Source organism: Coffea arabica, chromosome 7c (genome assembly GCF_036785885.1).
Source record: "Coffea arabica cultivar ET-39 chromosome 7c, Coffea Arabica ET-39 HiFi, whole genome shotgun sequence".
NCBI lineage: Eukaryota > Viridiplantae > Streptophyta > Magnoliopsida > Gentianales > Rubiaceae > Coffea > Coffea arabica.
In genome coordinates, this window is record NC_092322.1 from 7,157,520 (window position 1) to 7,174,161 (window position 16,642).

General features: G+C 36.0%; 2 protein-coding genes and 1 long non-coding RNA gene across 3 annotated transcripts; 1 reads left to right on the forward strand and 2 right to left on the reverse strand.

Moving 5' to 3' along the window:
* Nucleotides 1-1,305: 1,305 nt before the first annotated feature.
* On the forward strand, nt 1,306-6,753 carry LOC113699460 (probable methyltransferase PMT24). Its single transcript, XM_027219832.2, has 8 exons — nt 1,306-2,780; nt 2,858-3,007; nt 4,589-4,859; nt 4,964-5,074; nt 5,150-5,324; nt 5,880-6,152; nt 6,233-6,427; nt 6,503-6,753. The coding sequence occupies exons 1-8, from the start codon at nt 1,401-1,403 to the stop codon at nt 6,717-6,719; spliced, it is 2,772 nt and encodes a 923-aa protein (XP_027075633.1). The 5' UTR covers nt 1,306-1,400; the 3' UTR covers nt 6,720-6,753.
* A 665-nt stretch (nt 6,754-7,418) lies between these two features.
* On the reverse strand, nt 7,419-9,557 carry LOC140010444 (monothiol glutaredoxin-S6-like). The gene is made up of 4 exons (XM_072057475.1): nt 9,283-9,557; nt 8,003-8,076; nt 7,783-7,881; nt 7,419-7,699 (listed from the first exon to the last, which is right to left on the reverse strand). The coding sequence occupies exons 1-4, from the start codon at nt 9,459-9,461 to the stop codon at nt 7,644-7,646; spliced, it is 408 nt and encodes a 135-aa protein (XP_071913576.1). The 5' UTR covers nt 9,462-9,557; the 3' UTR covers nt 7,419-7,643.
* Nucleotides 9,558-14,219: 4,662 nt separating this feature from the next.
* LOC140010131 (uncharacterized) lies at nt 14,220-15,090 on the reverse strand. Its single transcript, XR_011817378.1, has 2 exons — nt 14,725-15,090; nt 14,220-14,651 (listed from the first exon to the last, which is right to left on the reverse strand). It is a non-coding gene; the product is annotated as an uncharacterized lncRNA (long non-coding RNA).
* Between the last annotated feature and the right edge of the window lie 1,552 nt (nt 15,091-16,642).

A 16,642-nucleotide genomic window follows, 5' to 3' on the forward strand; every position in this document is an offset into this window, starting at 1 on the left:
TCCCTAAAAAAATCTATATTTTTAAATTAAGATTTTAAATTATTATGAATAAAAACGAAACTAACGTGTGATAGTTTCCTTTTCTAATGTTTTCTCCTTTTGTATTTAATCCAAACAAAATAGACGGAATCTGCTTTCCTTTACTCTCATTTTCTTTTTTTCACTAGAGTCCTCTCGTTTCTTTTTCTTCCTCTTCCTTCAACCCTAATGGTGCTTTAGAGGTCTTGAATTCTATTATCCTTAGCTCCTTCCGGTTCTTGCATCCAATCTAAAACCTAATCTCTTTATCCCTTCCTTCCTGCTTCTTAAATCCGACGTTAGTTAGTTACTCTGTTAGAAAAATATTTAAAAAAAAAAAAAAAAGATTGGAAAATCTCTACAATGACCTCTTGCGAACCCATAGTTTTGGGCTCAAAATAGGATCCAGTTTGTTATCAAATCTCCTGGTAGTTAGGATCCCATAAGAAGCCTTCAACAAATTTCTCGAGGTGGTATTCATCGTCCTTAACCTAAGGCGCAAGCAGCCTAAACCTAAGGCCCAAGCAGAGGCTAAACGCGCCTTCTGTTTTTCCAACGGATGCACTAAACAAACTAAGCATTCGAGGGAGGGTTCTGTCTTCCTAATGGAGCTTTATGATCATTAAGTATCAATTTTTGTCTGTTGTTCATAAGCACAAACCATAATATCCAACTTCTTCTTCCAAGATTGAAGGCACCTCCATTGTTTAGGGAGCTTTTTTGTCACTTACGATAGTGGTTTAGGATGGTATGCCGAAATAATAATAATAAAAGAAACAGCGTGGATGAGGTGGTCAGAATTTCTTCTGTGGCTAGAAGTCTGAAACATCTCAGTACCAGACCTTGTTGCACGCACCATGATTAGTTCACAAGATGAGTAGTTACTGTTGTAATTGCCCCGAAAAGGAAATGTCTGATAATGTCAGTCTTTTTTTTTTTTTTTTAACAAAAAATAAAAAAAAGTTAAATTAGGCAGTAAGCATATATAGAAGGCCAATTAGTCTTCAATGTCTGCATTTAAATGGTAAATATGAGCAAAAATCTGGGTGTATTATTATTAAACACCAATTAGGAAAATCCGAAAAGGGAAGTCATGGAATCCTTTTGTGCATTATTAAAAAAAAAAAAACGCTGCTCGTGTACTTCTTTTCAGGGTCTCGAATTTAGACTTGTTCCTGATGATATTTACACAATTTGAATTGGACAACTTGTTTAATAAAATAATTTACAGACAGAGAAAAAGTTTCCTAACAAATTCCTGCTCCTACTCTTTTGGATCTACGATATATTCTAACACCCCCTCCAGTTCTTCGGGAAATCATCTTCCTCCTCAAATCCAACACAACAAACCTCTCCTTCCATACTCCAATCTCTCAGCAACCATGGCCATAGGGAAGGCCCGCAGCAACAAGAGATCATCCAGCAGTTCACGCTCCTCTACTTTGACAACCACAATCTTGGTAGCTTTGTGCATATTCGGATTATGGCTGCTGGCACCCAATACTCTTGTTTATCCACGTACAACTACTCGAACTTCCGCTACAACTTCCTCTCAATCATCCTCCATGCCCGACTCTCATGAGATTCATCCCACAGAACCTATCCCTAAGAAAAGCCAGCCCGTTTTCCAAGACAGTCAAGGGGACCTCCCAGAAGATGCCATTCAAACTGATCACGGGGCAACGCATAATGACCACACAGATGAATCGCCAGAACTCCCAAACCAGAGTTCGACCGGGAGCAAAGCTCAAGCAGAAGCTGACAACGTCAGTGAACAAGATTCTGGACCGGAAAATAATGGCGATTCGGACAGCAGTAGTGACAACAACAATGAAGCAGAAGGAGATGGTGGTGGTGGTGATACGGACAACAGGGATGTGAAGGAAACGGATCCAGATGTTGGAGAGAATCCACAAAAATTGCACGGCGCAGAATCTGTTGATGAGCAAGGGGAGCAGCAGCAACTACAAAATCAAAACTCTGAGGAAACTTCTATTACTCAAAACCAAGAAGCTGAGGAAACAAGGGAAGAGCATACAAGTGCTTCAGCCGAAAACAACCAAGAAGAGGGTACAAGTGACGACAAGCTTGATGACCATCAAAGTTCAGACAACAATGAGCATGAGATATCAGATGAAGATCAACAAAAACGATTGGAACAGCATCAACAGCAGGAAGATGATCAAGTCCAACAAGGAAAATCACAAGAAGATACTCAAGGAACATCAAACCATGACCAAGTGGAACATGATGAGGCACCCTTAGCCCAGACTGGAAATCACATTAATCAATCACAGCTCGGGGGCCGGAAAAATCCTGAAACTCATGAAAGTCAGCATAATATTCTCCACAATAACAATTCCATAAAGAACATCTCAAGTGAACAAACAGGCAGGAAAGCAACTAACCCGGACACTAGTGATTTCTTTCCAACTGGAGAGAGATCTCAGATACCCAAGGAGTCAAAAAAGAACTCCTGGTCAACTCAAGCTAACGAATCTGAAAACCAGAAAGATAGACGACAAAATGGACAAGATGATCAAGATGGCAGTATTATCAACTACAAATGGCAACTATGTAATGTTACAGCTGGTCAGGACTACATACCATGTCTGGATAATGAGAAAGCAATCGCAAAGTTACGGAGCAGGACACATTACGAGCATCGTGAAAGGCATTGCCCAGAGGATGCCCCTACTTGTCTTGTTCCACTGCCAAAGGGATATAAAAAACCATTACAATGGCCTCAGAGCAGAGATAAGGTAGAATAATATACGATATACTGCAGTGCTTTACAGAAATGTGCATTAACTAATGCTTTTCCATTTGAACAAAGCAGATATGGTATCATAACGTACCTCACACAAAGTTGGCAGAAGTCAAGGGGCATCAGAACTGGGTGAAGGTATCTGGAGAATTCCTTACTTTCCCAGGAGGTGGTACTCAATTCATTCATGGAGCACTGCATTATATTGATTTCCTAGAAGAGGTAACTGCATGTACAACTATCATATAACTTGTCAATTTCCCTGAAACTATACTACATTTCAGTTCAAAATAACAAAGTCATATCAATTGAAAAAGGAAAATGTGCAATAGACAATGTGATGAGTTAGTGTTATTTTTCCCTCCTCTCTTCTCACCTCCACCCTTTTCCTACAACTGGTGCAGGAAAAAGGAAAAGAATTGGAATTAAAAATAGGGATAATTTCAGAAACCTCCCCTGAGGTTTTCGACAATTTCAATCGGCTCCTTTGAGATTTACATAATTACATAGACCTCCATTATTGTGATAAAAAAACAATAATGCCCTTTATTAATTGTCAACTCATTGAAAAACTCTATCAAATATTAAAACTCTCTCATCGATTATTAACCAATAATTCAAACCACAGTTTTTTCTATTTAACTATCTTTTCTTTTTCTCATATATCTATTTTTCTTTCAAACTAATTTATCTATTATTGTCAACCAAATGTGTACTGTCGCTACTAATAAAATCATCATACACGCTAAACCACCAATACTTACATATCTTAGTATCTATTCCCAATTCTCGATTTTCCATTATAAGTAAATAGTTTCCTTGCGCCCATTGTTGTTTCCAATTTTTGATAGGTATTAGCAAATTGAAATTGTCAAATGACAAATTGAGTGCTAATTTCATTATCATTTTGATGGAGATGAAGATAGTGACAGTGATAAAAAATAAAAATTAAGGATAAGAAGTGGAATAGAAACTAAATATAAGTTATACTATTATGGTTATCATGAAAAAAAAGCGTTCTTGGTATATATTTATAACTGTATTGTGTTTCTATTTTTACTTTACAATTATTGATATTATTCTCATAGAGAGAATTTGATTGATTTTGAGCTCTGTGCCAATGGAATATATTGGACATTGATATTAGTAGTGATTGTTTAAATTATTTTGTATTAAAAAGGTAGTAGTCATGGAATTGAAATTTTAGAATATTGATGAATATTGTAGTATATTAAGTAAAATCTAATATTGTTATGAAATTGTATGTAAATTTTTGGATATATGATGTAGCATTTATAGTTGATACAATGGTCTGCATCTGAAATTTTTAAGTAAAAGAGGAATATTAGAACAAAGATAAGTGTTTATTTAATGATAATTTGGATGTTGATAGGTAGGTAATAGTGGTAGGAAATAAAGATAAATGAAATAGAGACTGGAAACCATTTTTCCTTTACATTTTTGTTGTTAATTATAACTCAAGGGTATTATAGAAATTTTGGGAAAAAGTATAGCCTTTTGGGTCTAGATATTACTTAAATAGTGAAAATAGGGGAGGTAAGTATAATTTTTAGAACTTGAGAGGAGCTTTTTACAATTCTTAAAAACCTCTGGGGAGGTATGTGAAATTAACCCTTAAAAATAACTAGGAAAGGCATAAAGATGCTACTTGAGCTTTCCTTGGTATTAGGTTTTGTCCTGAACATCCCACTCTGTGCGCGCACACAACTGATTTTCCCCAGTCAGCTTTGAGACAGCCCCTCCACTGCTTCTTGTGATTTTTCCAAATATATTTGGCTGCAGGCTGTTCCAGATATAGCATGGGGTAAGCATAGTCGAGTGCTGTTGGATGTTGGATGTGGTGTTGCTAGTTTTGGTGGCTACCTCTTTGAAAGAAACGTACTCGCAATGTCTTTTGCACCTAAAGATGAGCATGAGGCTCAGGTTCAGTTTGCCCTTGAAAGAGGAATACCTGCAATAAATGCAGTGATGGGTACCCAGAGGCTGCCATTTCCTAGCGGAGTCTTTGATGTTGTGCACTGTGCTCGCTGCAGAGTTCCATGGCATGCTGGAGGTTTTCCCCCCAAATTTTCTGACTTTTGTTTCTAATTAAATTTGAACTTACATTATGTCTATATTAACATTGCTTAGTATGCTAACTGAGAAAATTTAATCAAGGTGGTGCTCTTCTTCTGGAATTGAATCGACTCCTCCGACCAGGAGGTTACTTTGTCTGGTCAGCTACTCCAGTGTATCAAACACTTGAAGAGGATGTTATGATATGGAACGGTATGAGGCTGATCAATGATTCTCTTGATCCTGTCTATTGTCCAACTGTCTAATTATTTGCATTTATCCTTCCAGAAATGTCCAATCTAACAGTTTCAATGTGTTGGGAGCTAGTCACTATCAAGAAGGATAAATTAAACTCTATAGGTGCTGCAGTCTATCATAAACCAGACTCAAATGAATGCTACGATAAAAGGAAGCACAACCATCCTCCAATGTGCAAAAGCGATGATGATCCTAATGCAGCCTGGTAACAGAAACTAAATTCCATCAGCACTGTAAATTCTTGTTAAACTTGATGAATGACAAAAATGCAATTGTACTTTGAAATTACAAATTTATGTGTCATCCTCACCTATGTAGAGCTGAACTAGTGCATAGAAAATCTGGCTCACAAAGAAAAAACAGCAATTTACAAAAATGGCATATATGCTTTCTATTGTCAAATATTCAGGAGTCATTATAATCTTGCATAAACCAAAGATTATCAAATTTTGTGAAAGAGTATTAACTCTAGAAGCAGAACAATCTTCTGGAACTCTAGATGCGATAAGAATGACTGTAAAATCATAGAGGGACAACCACTTTTTTAATTGGTTCAAAATATGTGGACTTTTACATGCAAGGGAAACATCTTCATATAATTAGACACTTAGCCTCAAGCATATTTACCTAAAAATTAGTCCATTTGAATCACAATTCTCTATAGATGAGCATATGATAAGCATAATGCGTACTCTTACAATGAGATGTACTTTGAGGCAGCAATCAAGGAACCCTATTCATAACCTCCATTGTCTTTTAGGTACATACCTTTGCAAGCATGCTTGCACAAAGTTCCCATTGAAGCAAATCAAAGAGGGTCAGATTGGCCAGAGGAGTGGCCTCGTCGACTTCAGACACCTCCATACTGGTTGAACAGATCTCAGATGGGAATTTATGGAAAGCCAGCTCCAGAAGACTTCACAGCAGACTATGAACATTGGAAACAGGTGGTGAGCAAGTTATATCTTAGTGGACTGGGCATCAGCTGGTCAGACGTGAGAAATATCATGGACATGAGAGCAGTATATGGGGGGTATTCCCAATCACTAAAACGTAGCATGATACCAAGAGTTGTTTTGTGGATAAAACTAATTGAAGGATGGTGCTTTGCAGGTTTGCTGCAGCACTGAAGGACCTAAAAGTGTGGGTAATGAATGTGGTGAACATAGATGCTCCAGATACACTTCCCATTATCTACGAACGAGGGCTCTTTGGTATTTATCATGACTGGTGTGAATCCTTCAGCGCGTATCCCAGGACATATGACCTCCTACATGCTGATCGTCTTTTCTCAAGGCTAAAAAAGAGGTATAACAGGTTGCAATACCATTTTCACCTGTTTGTCATCCTTGATCTGGTGACTCATGTCTTCGGCTTTCACAGGTGCAAACTCATTCCGGTGATGGCAGAGGTTGACAGAATAGTTCGGCCTGGAGGTAAATTCATTATGCGCGATGACTCCAGCACAATCAGGGAAGTTGAGAATGTGTTGAAATCTCTGCATTGGGAAGTCCACTTGACTTTCTCTAAGAACCAAGAAGGTATACTTAGTGCCCAGAAAACTGAATGGCGGCCAGACTCTTATGCTGCTTCTTCATGATTTGCAGATGACAGCTCTAGTTTCTAATCCTAAAGGGTTCCAAGGTACTCAGCAAAAGTAGTAGTCAAAGTTTATTTCCAGCGTCCATTCTTTCAGATTATACATCCATGGAATTAAAAGAATGAAAGAAAGAAAGAAAGAAAGAAAAAGAGTCTTAAGCTTACCAAGAGAGCAGAACTTCTACAGTTAATATTCATGATTGATTCTAGAAATAGTCAAGAACACATAATGGAAACAAAATCAGTGTCTAACTGATTACAGCGTGTTGACCTTGAAGGGAGCAATTCAACAAGAAAGAAGCGGCTATATGAAATCTGACAACTAAGTATAGCAGATTCAATAGATTAGCTAAAAACTCAAAATAATTGGCAGCAGTCATCGGGTGAATCTAAGCCTAATTCTGCTTGATGATGTAGAAACAGGTTAGTCTACTGGTCACTCAAAAACCAGTTGTCTATCTATTTAGATTTCTCATGGTGATGTCAGATAGAAACTTAATGATTAATGAAAAAACTACGTGAAGCTCCAACAGCAGTTGAAGTCTGACCCAAAAACAAACACCTCCTGCACACATAGACATGACAGTGAGTGCAGTGAAGAAGAAACAAGCCAAGGGCAAAAAAATTGTGTTTGGTAGGTCAAGCAATCGACTCTATGAGCGCCAAGTGACCAAAGAAAGTGATTATGAAAAGCACTATGTGCACAGAATGAGAATCTTTTATTGATATCAGTTACATTTCCAATGTCTCAAAGTAGCTTCAATTCTCATGAGAGATTTTGATCAACAGAAATTAAACTTAATACTAATTATAAAGCAGCAGAGATCGAACCACCTCGCATTAATTTTATTTGGGTCTAACCACCCAAAATCACCTTCAGGTCCTAACAGTTAAAAACGCAAGCCTCCAATTTCAAGTCCTTTTGTCAACCATTGCCAAGAAGACTATGCAATTGACCATCTCGAACAGCTGCCTGGAGATCTAAATTACAAGAAAGAAAGCTTGGAAACAGTGCTTGCATTCTGATCAAAGATTTAATAAAAGCATGAAGTAAGAGTGCTAACCATCACAACCACCAACATGCTTTCCATTCACAAATATTTGAGGAACTGTACGGTGGCCCACCAGATCCAGAAGAATATTTTGAATTTGATATCCATCATCTGAACAATGTTCAGAAGAATGAAATCATAGGAAGCTCTACTTTGCAAGGAAAAAAATTGTTACTTTGAAACTGAATAATACAGCTCTTGAAAGATATCTCTATATATTGAGCTTGTATACCTCTAAGATCAAGCTCCACAACAAAAGGCTGCTTGTGTAGTTCACTGAATATATGCTTGGCACGTAAGGAGTATCTAAAATTAGACAAAACACCAACCATAAGGATGAGTAGGAGATGGAACAAGTTCCACTTTAACTGAGTCTTTGCGTGCAGGATGTGTGAAATACATAACACTGCTTCAATGTACTGAGGTACCATTTAGATGCTATCCATATAGCACACACACAAAAAGAAAACCAAAAAAGAAAAAAAAAAAAAAGGAATTATTAAAGAGATATAGGTGCAATAGGAATATATCAGTATCCAACAACTGTTCTCAACTAATAAAAGGAACAGAAGGCCCAAACTTATCTTTGGCACATTATTTGACACAACATATATGCAACTGACATAGCTCCCCGTCACCTCAGCACAGCCATGAATAACTCAACTGACCCAGTGTAGCGAAGAACAAAAGGTATAAAAAAAAAACACACTAAATGGCAGGAAGTAGCAAGCTAGTAGCACTGCCATTGGCAGCCTGTCTACCAGCACTCCACCACAGAGCTCCAAACTGCAATGACAAAAGGTAGCTTAACTATTACATCCATCCATTTGCAACCGATGTCCAAACTTCTTGTGCTAAACAATAACCTTAGCCAATCCAACCTCAACCAACACTTTCAGTTCAGCCACAAATTAGCCAAAAAAGGATCACATGAAATTGATCCACATTAAGATCACAACACAAAGTATGCAAGTTCACTAAGTAACAACTATCAAAGCCTTCTTGGACCCTCTAAAGAGCAGTTGTTTTGCTTAAAATTCTCGAAACTCTAACTCTAAAAAGACTTGGATATCCCCGTCTTTCGTACCCAAATTGGTCCTTCTATTTTATTAACTCATTTCGACCTTTGCCTCCACAGAATCTGAGCTTATGATCCCAACTAAAAGACTTGCTTCATGTTGGCACGCAGCTTGTGAAAGGGTCCATCGAACGACGGAGCAACCAGTACACAATTAATTGATCCATTAACAAAGTAATTGTTCATATCGGAAGCATGAATGCTAATTATCCAGAACAAGCCCTACATTAGGCAAATGAAATTTACAATCTTGGCCACCATTCATTAGCTAACAATAGAATCAAGCATATATCTGAGCTAGCCAAACTTCTTCACAAGCTCAGCTTTGGGGAGGAAAGACTACTGTTCCCATTGTGAAAAAAAAAATCCTTTGACAAGAAAAATGACCCAATTTCTAGTACTAAAACGAGTTAAAAGAATGAAAAAGAGCTTACGGGCAATAAGATTTGGAGAAAATTATGATTTTGTTGGAGTAGATGGCGTTTTGAACGAAGGCTGATGGAGAATTAGCAGCTATAGTCTTTCTCGGTGCAGCAATTAAGGTAGACCATAACACTCCGATTGTTGTCACCGTTACCAAGAGACGGCGATTATTCCAGGTTGTCATCAACATCGCCGACGCCGTTATCCAATATCGTCAGTCTACCGGAAAAATCAGCGGGCTTCTTTGGCTCTATGAACAATCATGCATAAAATTCATAAGTAACAACTTTTAACTTTATAGCTATTCCTATCGGGAAAAAATTCACTTTTCATCCTCAAACTTTATGATAAAGACACATTTGGTCTCCAAACTTTTCGTCAGAACACATTGAGTACATAAATTAATGATTTTGTGCCACATTAAGTCAAAAAAGGGAAATTTTTTTCAATTTGGACGATGAAGTCCACGTGGCCGTTAACAAATGTTCAAATATCAGAAAAACTAACACAAGTCAAACACAAAAGGTTGACAAAAGTCCATTTTTTGTCTCTATTCCACTGTTTTTCTTCTCCAAGTTTCCATTTTTTCCACTTTTTCATTGGTTGAAATATTTCCATCCTCACAGTGGAGCTTTTTGAAACTCATAGTGGAGCATTCCAGTTCGGTGATTGAAGATCACCAAACGTGAAAAAAATATTTGTTCGGAAGAAAGAGCTCAACGATTGTGCACCCCCAAATTACAGTAATGAGTTAAACAACTAAATGTAAAAATTTTTAACTTTTGTGTGTATAATATTTAGATGTGGTCCCTAATGTTCGCATTGTGGGTATATTCTAGTTACTTTGAGTTGTATTGGGTTGAAAAGATTAATTATTTTTAATTGATTGTCGGATCTAACAAATGCATGTGGTCCTTATTTGTGATTATACTATTAAGATGGACCCATAAGATGTGGTCTTTATCTGTGATTATTGAGTGCATTGTTGTTAATGTTAATGTATACCCTGTTGATTATTGAATGATTGATATGTGCATTTTTGTTATCAGAGTAAGGCAGTACACTGATAACTCTAAGATGTCACCATGAAGGGTTAATTTCCTACACTCCTCATCCACGTTATAATGGTGGAAATGCATGTGTCATTGACTATGTTGAAAGTATAGGTTTAAGTATTTTTGAAGTAAACAGATTGACTGAAGGTGCTAGTTCGTATGGAGACAAAGTGTATAATGGTTGGGAAAACAGCAACTTTATAAGGAGAGAAACAAGTAGAGAATTGCATGGATATATTAAGAGGAATGGTTGTTTAAATAGGAAAATTATTTTGTATGTTGAGGTATCATTCCATGAAATCTATGTTCAACAGTTAGGCTTTGATCCGTATCAGATTGGTGAGAATGAAGGGGCTGATTGTAATGACAATTTGAATACACCTAACGCTGACTGCAGAAAGGGAGAGAATGACAATGAATCTAATAGGAACAATAATAATGATTCTGATTCAGGGAGTGAATACTTCTTCTCAGCAGTGGATTCTGATTATAATATGACTGATAGGGATGATAATAAGTTGCATGACAATGTAGACAAAAATCATAAATGGCTAGGTGTAGAGCATCATAAGAATTTTCAAAAAAATAAGCCAACTGAAATTGAAAGGGATGACAATTTGGTGATGCCAGAGGACAATGATGTTGCCCCATCTTCTGAATCTGATTTTGAAACTCTGAATGAACATGATGATGAAAAAACCAGCAGTGAATATAAAGTCTTCAACCCTAAAGATATTGACAATCTAACATTAGAGTTAAAAATGCTGTTCAGTAGTATAAAAGAGTGTAAGTTGGCTATCACAAATTATAGTGTAAGACATGACAGACCATGTAAATTTGTGAAGCGGGACAAAATAAAATTGAGGGCTAAGTGTAGAAGTGAAGGGTGTGACTGGCTTATTTATGCTGCAAAATTGAGTGGGAAAGGTAGTGTGCAAATCAGGACATTTGAGAACACCCACAAATGTGGTTTCACCTATGACAATCCACTTGTAAATTTTGGATGGGTTGGCAGAAAGTATACTGAGGAGTTTAGAACTAATCCTAAGGTAGACATGCAGCACTTTAGAAAGACTATAATGAAGAATAATAAGTACTCTTTCTCCAAAAAATAAATATACAGGGCTAGGAGAAAGGCTATGAAGATTATTCATGGGAGTGAAACTGACCAATATAGTAAGTTAAGAGCATACATGTATGAAATTCATAAATCCAACCCTGGAAGCTCCATTATATTGAAAACTGTGGATAGATCTACAAGTACAGCAACACAACAACAAAGATTCCAAAGGTTATACTAGGGGTGGAGCTGATTCAAGCTACTCGACTCGGGTTCGATATGTACTCGATCAGAAGCTCGAGCTCGAGCTCGCTTCATCAAGCTCGAGCTTGATCTCGAGCTGCTCGTTAGAGCTATCGAGTCGAGCTCGAGCTCAGAAATTTGATACTCGAGAGCTCGACGAGTTCTATCGAGTATCACATAAAAAATTAAAAAAATATTATATATAAAATTACTAATATAGGTAAATAAATTCTGAGAAATTACCGGTGAGTACCTTTATCGAGTCGAGCTCGAGCTTTTTAAGGACTCGATCGAGCTCGAGCTCGAGCTGTGATTCTCCGACTCGATCGAGCTCGAGCTCGAATATAATTATATTATAGCCGAGTCGAGCTTGAGTATAGCGGTACTCGAGCTCGACTCAGCTCGAATACACCCCTAGGTTATACATGTGTTTTAATGGAGTGAAGCAAGGTTTCTTAGTTGGATGTAGGCCTTTGATTGGAGTAGATGGTACATTCTTGAAAGGATCAATTGAGGGAGTTCTATTGATAACTGTTGGATTAGATGCTAATATTAGCATTTATCCAATTGTATATGCTGTAACAGAGGAAGAAAATAAGGAACTTTGGGCATGATTCTTCAAATTACTCAAAGAAAACTTAAAAATTGAAAGGGATTATGAATGGACTATCATGAGTGACAAGCAAAAGGGGCTGATTCAAGCATGTGACAATGTTTTTCCAAATGCAGCTCATAGATTTTGTATGAAACATATGCATGGCAACTTTTCATCTGCTGCATTCAAAGGAGAAGCTCTGAGAGGAGCCTTATAGGCTGCTGCAAAGGCAATTATTCCAGCAAAATTTGCCAGCAAAATAAAAGAAATGGCATCAATTGACATATATGCAGCGAAGTGGTTTGATGATAAACCTCCATCTCAATGGAGCAGAGCCTATTTTAGTACTTATCCAAAGTGTGATATCTTGTTGAATGATGTGTGTGAGTGTTTCAATAGCAAAATATTAGATGCAAGAGAGAAACCAATCATTGAAATGTTGGAATTGTTAAGATTGTATATGATGTAAAGAATGCAGCAAAATAGGGACTTGGCTCAACAGAGGTGGAAAGACTATATGTACTGTTCTAGGATTGTTGAGAGAATAGAAAAAATGATGGAAAAGACCACTCAGTGTTTTCCTTGCAAATCCAATGATGACTTGTATGAGGTTTCCTGTCCATATGGTGATCAGTATGCAGTAAATATCAAAGACCATATATGTTCATGTAGGAGATGGGAGCTGACAAGAATTCCTTGTTTCCATGTCATTTCTGTACTATGGATAGCAAAAAAAGATTTAATGTTGTATGTATCCAGTTGATATACAGTGGAGAAATACTTGAAATACTATAAAGGCTGTGTGTGTCCAATGAGTGGGAAAAGAAATTGGAAGAATACTGATCTCAAAGGTCCAAATCCACCTCTATACAATAAACCAGCTGGAAGACCAAAGAAACAAAGGAGGCGGAGTACGGATGAGGTAGAATAAGCAAAGGAAAAACAGAAAAAGAAAATGAGCAAAGTTGATGTGGTGATAAGATGCAAATATTGTCTGCAAAGAGGTCACAATGTGAGATCTTGCAAACTTAGCAAGGATGAACAGCGTGTAACTGAAGCTATCCATGAAGCCTTCCAAGATCCTCAAAATACCACTGCAAATATTGAAGACATCTCTGTAGACTGCAATGATACTGAAGTTGAAGCTGAAAAGCTAGTTACATGTACTCCTCAAATTTTTGACAAGAATTCAGTTGATAAGGCAGCTCCAGTGCCTGTAATTATTGTATGGTCTCACTTTTTCTTAATGAACATGATTTCTTTAACTTACTATATGTTTATGTTGTTGCTTTTGTAGAAAAGAAAGAAACAGAAAAAGGGGGATGCAGCTAGACCAACAGAAATAGTTATTGATGTTAGTGTCAAAAAGCCTGTCCCATCTTCATCTAATTTGTATGAAGTTTTTGGTTTAAAAAGATCTCAAGTGAAGTATAATCAACCATTACACCCAAAAAATGACAAGGATAAGATGCTTCTCACGATTAGAACTGGATATATGGACGTGGCTGCTACAAAAAAAAGTGTTGTTGCTTCATCTAGGCTAAAGGGAAAAAAGAAATTGCCATAAACCAAAAACTTGATGGCAATCTTTTGCTTTTGCTGATGCTTTTTATGTAATAGTTTTAGTCTTAGTCTTAGTCTTTTGCTGATACTTTTGAACAAGACTTGTCTTTTTGAATAAGACTTGTCTTTTTGAACAAGATGCTTTTATTATGATGTTGATCACTTTTTTGAGAACGTTTATGTTCCTTGAACAAGTTGTCCATTTTGACATTATCTTAAGTTCTTACTAAATGAAAATGATGCCAATTTGTGTATATTGGCTTGTTAATACGTCACATAAATTTCAGATTAGCTTGTCATTGTTACATACAAACAGTTTATCTCGTATAGTGCTAGTCATCTTTTTGATGTGTTATTCTTATTTCGTCCAAGACAATATTTTTCTGCTAAAATAAAACAATTTCATTACCAAATTTTGTACAACACACAATGTAACAACCATTCAAAACTAGAAGTAGGGGTAGTAGTATATATAAACATTCTAAATCAGACTACAACTGCAAATAGCATTGCCATCATTTACAAGATCCAAAAGCATGCTATTTCTATGTTTATAAATTCAGTCAAAATTTTGCCCCATGAAAGGAACAAATCACAGTCATCAGCCTTCCATTCGGTAACTCATTCCAAGCTTAGTACCAATTTTCCTTCTCTTGCATGTCCCCTATTTTTCCCAGCAACAGATATCATAAGCAGCATAGCCAACATCAAAATAATACAAATCATAATTTTTTCCCTTCTTTGGCCCTTTTCAATTGTTTCCTCCATCCTATTTATCCTTCTCAACAAACCTGGTATTATGCTCCTTTCTCTTGCACAGATTGGTTCATCAAGCCATTCAAAATATTTGCACCTATCTGGCCTCTGCAAATACACCTATATTGTTACGGTAAGGGCATTTCTACACTTTACTTACAAAAAATTATACTACGCTTACCGGCCATCTTGAACAACTATAGAATCTTCTTCCAGGATTATCGTCCCGCCAAGAAGTTGTCAATTTGGGTCTTAATCTACATCCACACACACAGGTACTGCTATTTGACAAAATCGACGATTTTGAGTTTCGTGATCTCATTTTGCTGACAAGTACGAATTGAAGATGAAGTTTTGTTGCTTGATATGGTGGATCACTCCATTAATTCTACTGGATTGAAAAAGCTGTGTTGAATCACTCCATTAACTCTGTTAATCTCAAGCAACTTTTCACTTCATTAACTCGGTGGGAAAAGGAAAAATTTAGAGAAGAAAAGCAGTGGATGTGTTACAGAGAGAGTCAATCGGGATAGAGACAGAGAATGGACTTTAGTCAACATTTTGTGTCTGACTTGTGTTGGTTTTTTCGATATTTGGATATTTGTTAACGGCCACGTGGACTTCACCGTCCAAATTGAAAAAATTCTCGCTTTTTGACTAAATGTGATAAAAAATCGTTAATTTATGTACTCAGTGTGTTCTGACGAAAAGTTTGGGGACCAAATGTGTATTTGTCACAAAGTTTGAGAATGAAAAGTGAATTTTTCCCATTCCTATCGTTTCAGAAAAAAAAAATTAACTTTATAGTTAGTTTGGGAGTTTAGAATAGGAAAGAAAATAAGAGAAATGTTTCTGTTTGGATTGGTTATTTTTTCAAAAAAAATTTAAAAATAACAATGTTACAATAATATATAAATAAAAATAATTTTAAAAATATTTTATTTATATAATATATTAAATATTTCAAAAATATTTATAGTAAATATTTTTCATATATATTGCTATAATAATTTTTTTCAAAAAATGCTCTAAAAAACAGTTAATCCAAACAAATGTTGTTTGAGAGTTTAGATAAAAAATAAAATGATTTGGAATATATATATCAATGAAAATTTGTTCAATACACGTTTAAGAGGATAAAATGAACATTTTGAAAATTTTTTTTAGGCTTTCTCAACTTTCCTCTGCTTTCTGGCCATACTTGGGAAAAATTTGTCAACTGTAATAGCAGTAGACCATCCATGCAAAATCATCTAGTTCCCTTTCTTTTCTATCTCTCAACAGAAAGAAAGTTTTTTGTTCTCATTTCCTTTCTTTTCTTATCAAACCTGATCTCCCAAACTAGCTAAGAGTTCCCATTCGATACTCTTTAATCTTTTCTCTCACTTCAGTCCTATGTTCTAAATTTGTTATTAAAAATTTTTTAGGCTCAGCTCTCAAGTCTTGTTTTATGCCACCATTTTGTTTCTTTATTTGTTTTTCTTATTTTATTTACTTCTGAGCAAGTAAGAAAAGTTAATTGCTAGCTTGAGGGGTATGGCTAATCAAAGAAAGTCGGAGAACTTTTTTTTTTTTTTAAATAATTAAAAAAAAGTTAACTGTGTTTTAAGAAACTGTGTACGTATATGGTTTCCTCTTAATAAGATGAACTTAGGGGATGGGGCCTCACCAGTCTCATTTCAAATCACTTAAAAGTTTTTAGGTGTAAATAAATTAGAATAGAGTGTAAAGAAGTTTTGGTTAGATGTAAACAAGTTGGGAATAGGGTGTAAACAAATTTGAAATGACCATTTTACTATAAATTGTACTATTGAATCCTTAAATTCTAAAGTTTTTTTTTATATATAAAATATGATACTTCCATTAAATCTATATAATGACAAAAATTGCATTATAAACAGATACAATAAAGTTACACAATTACGTTAGATTTCAAAGTTGATAGTCCCAAATTCGAAACTTAATACATCTATTGTGCATAATTACAATAGATCCCAAAAACACATGTAGTTCCAATTCCGGAACTTAGACACACCAAATGTGAGTAAATGTGTTTTTTTTTTTTTTTTTGGGGTAAGAAGTAAATATGTTTACTCAAT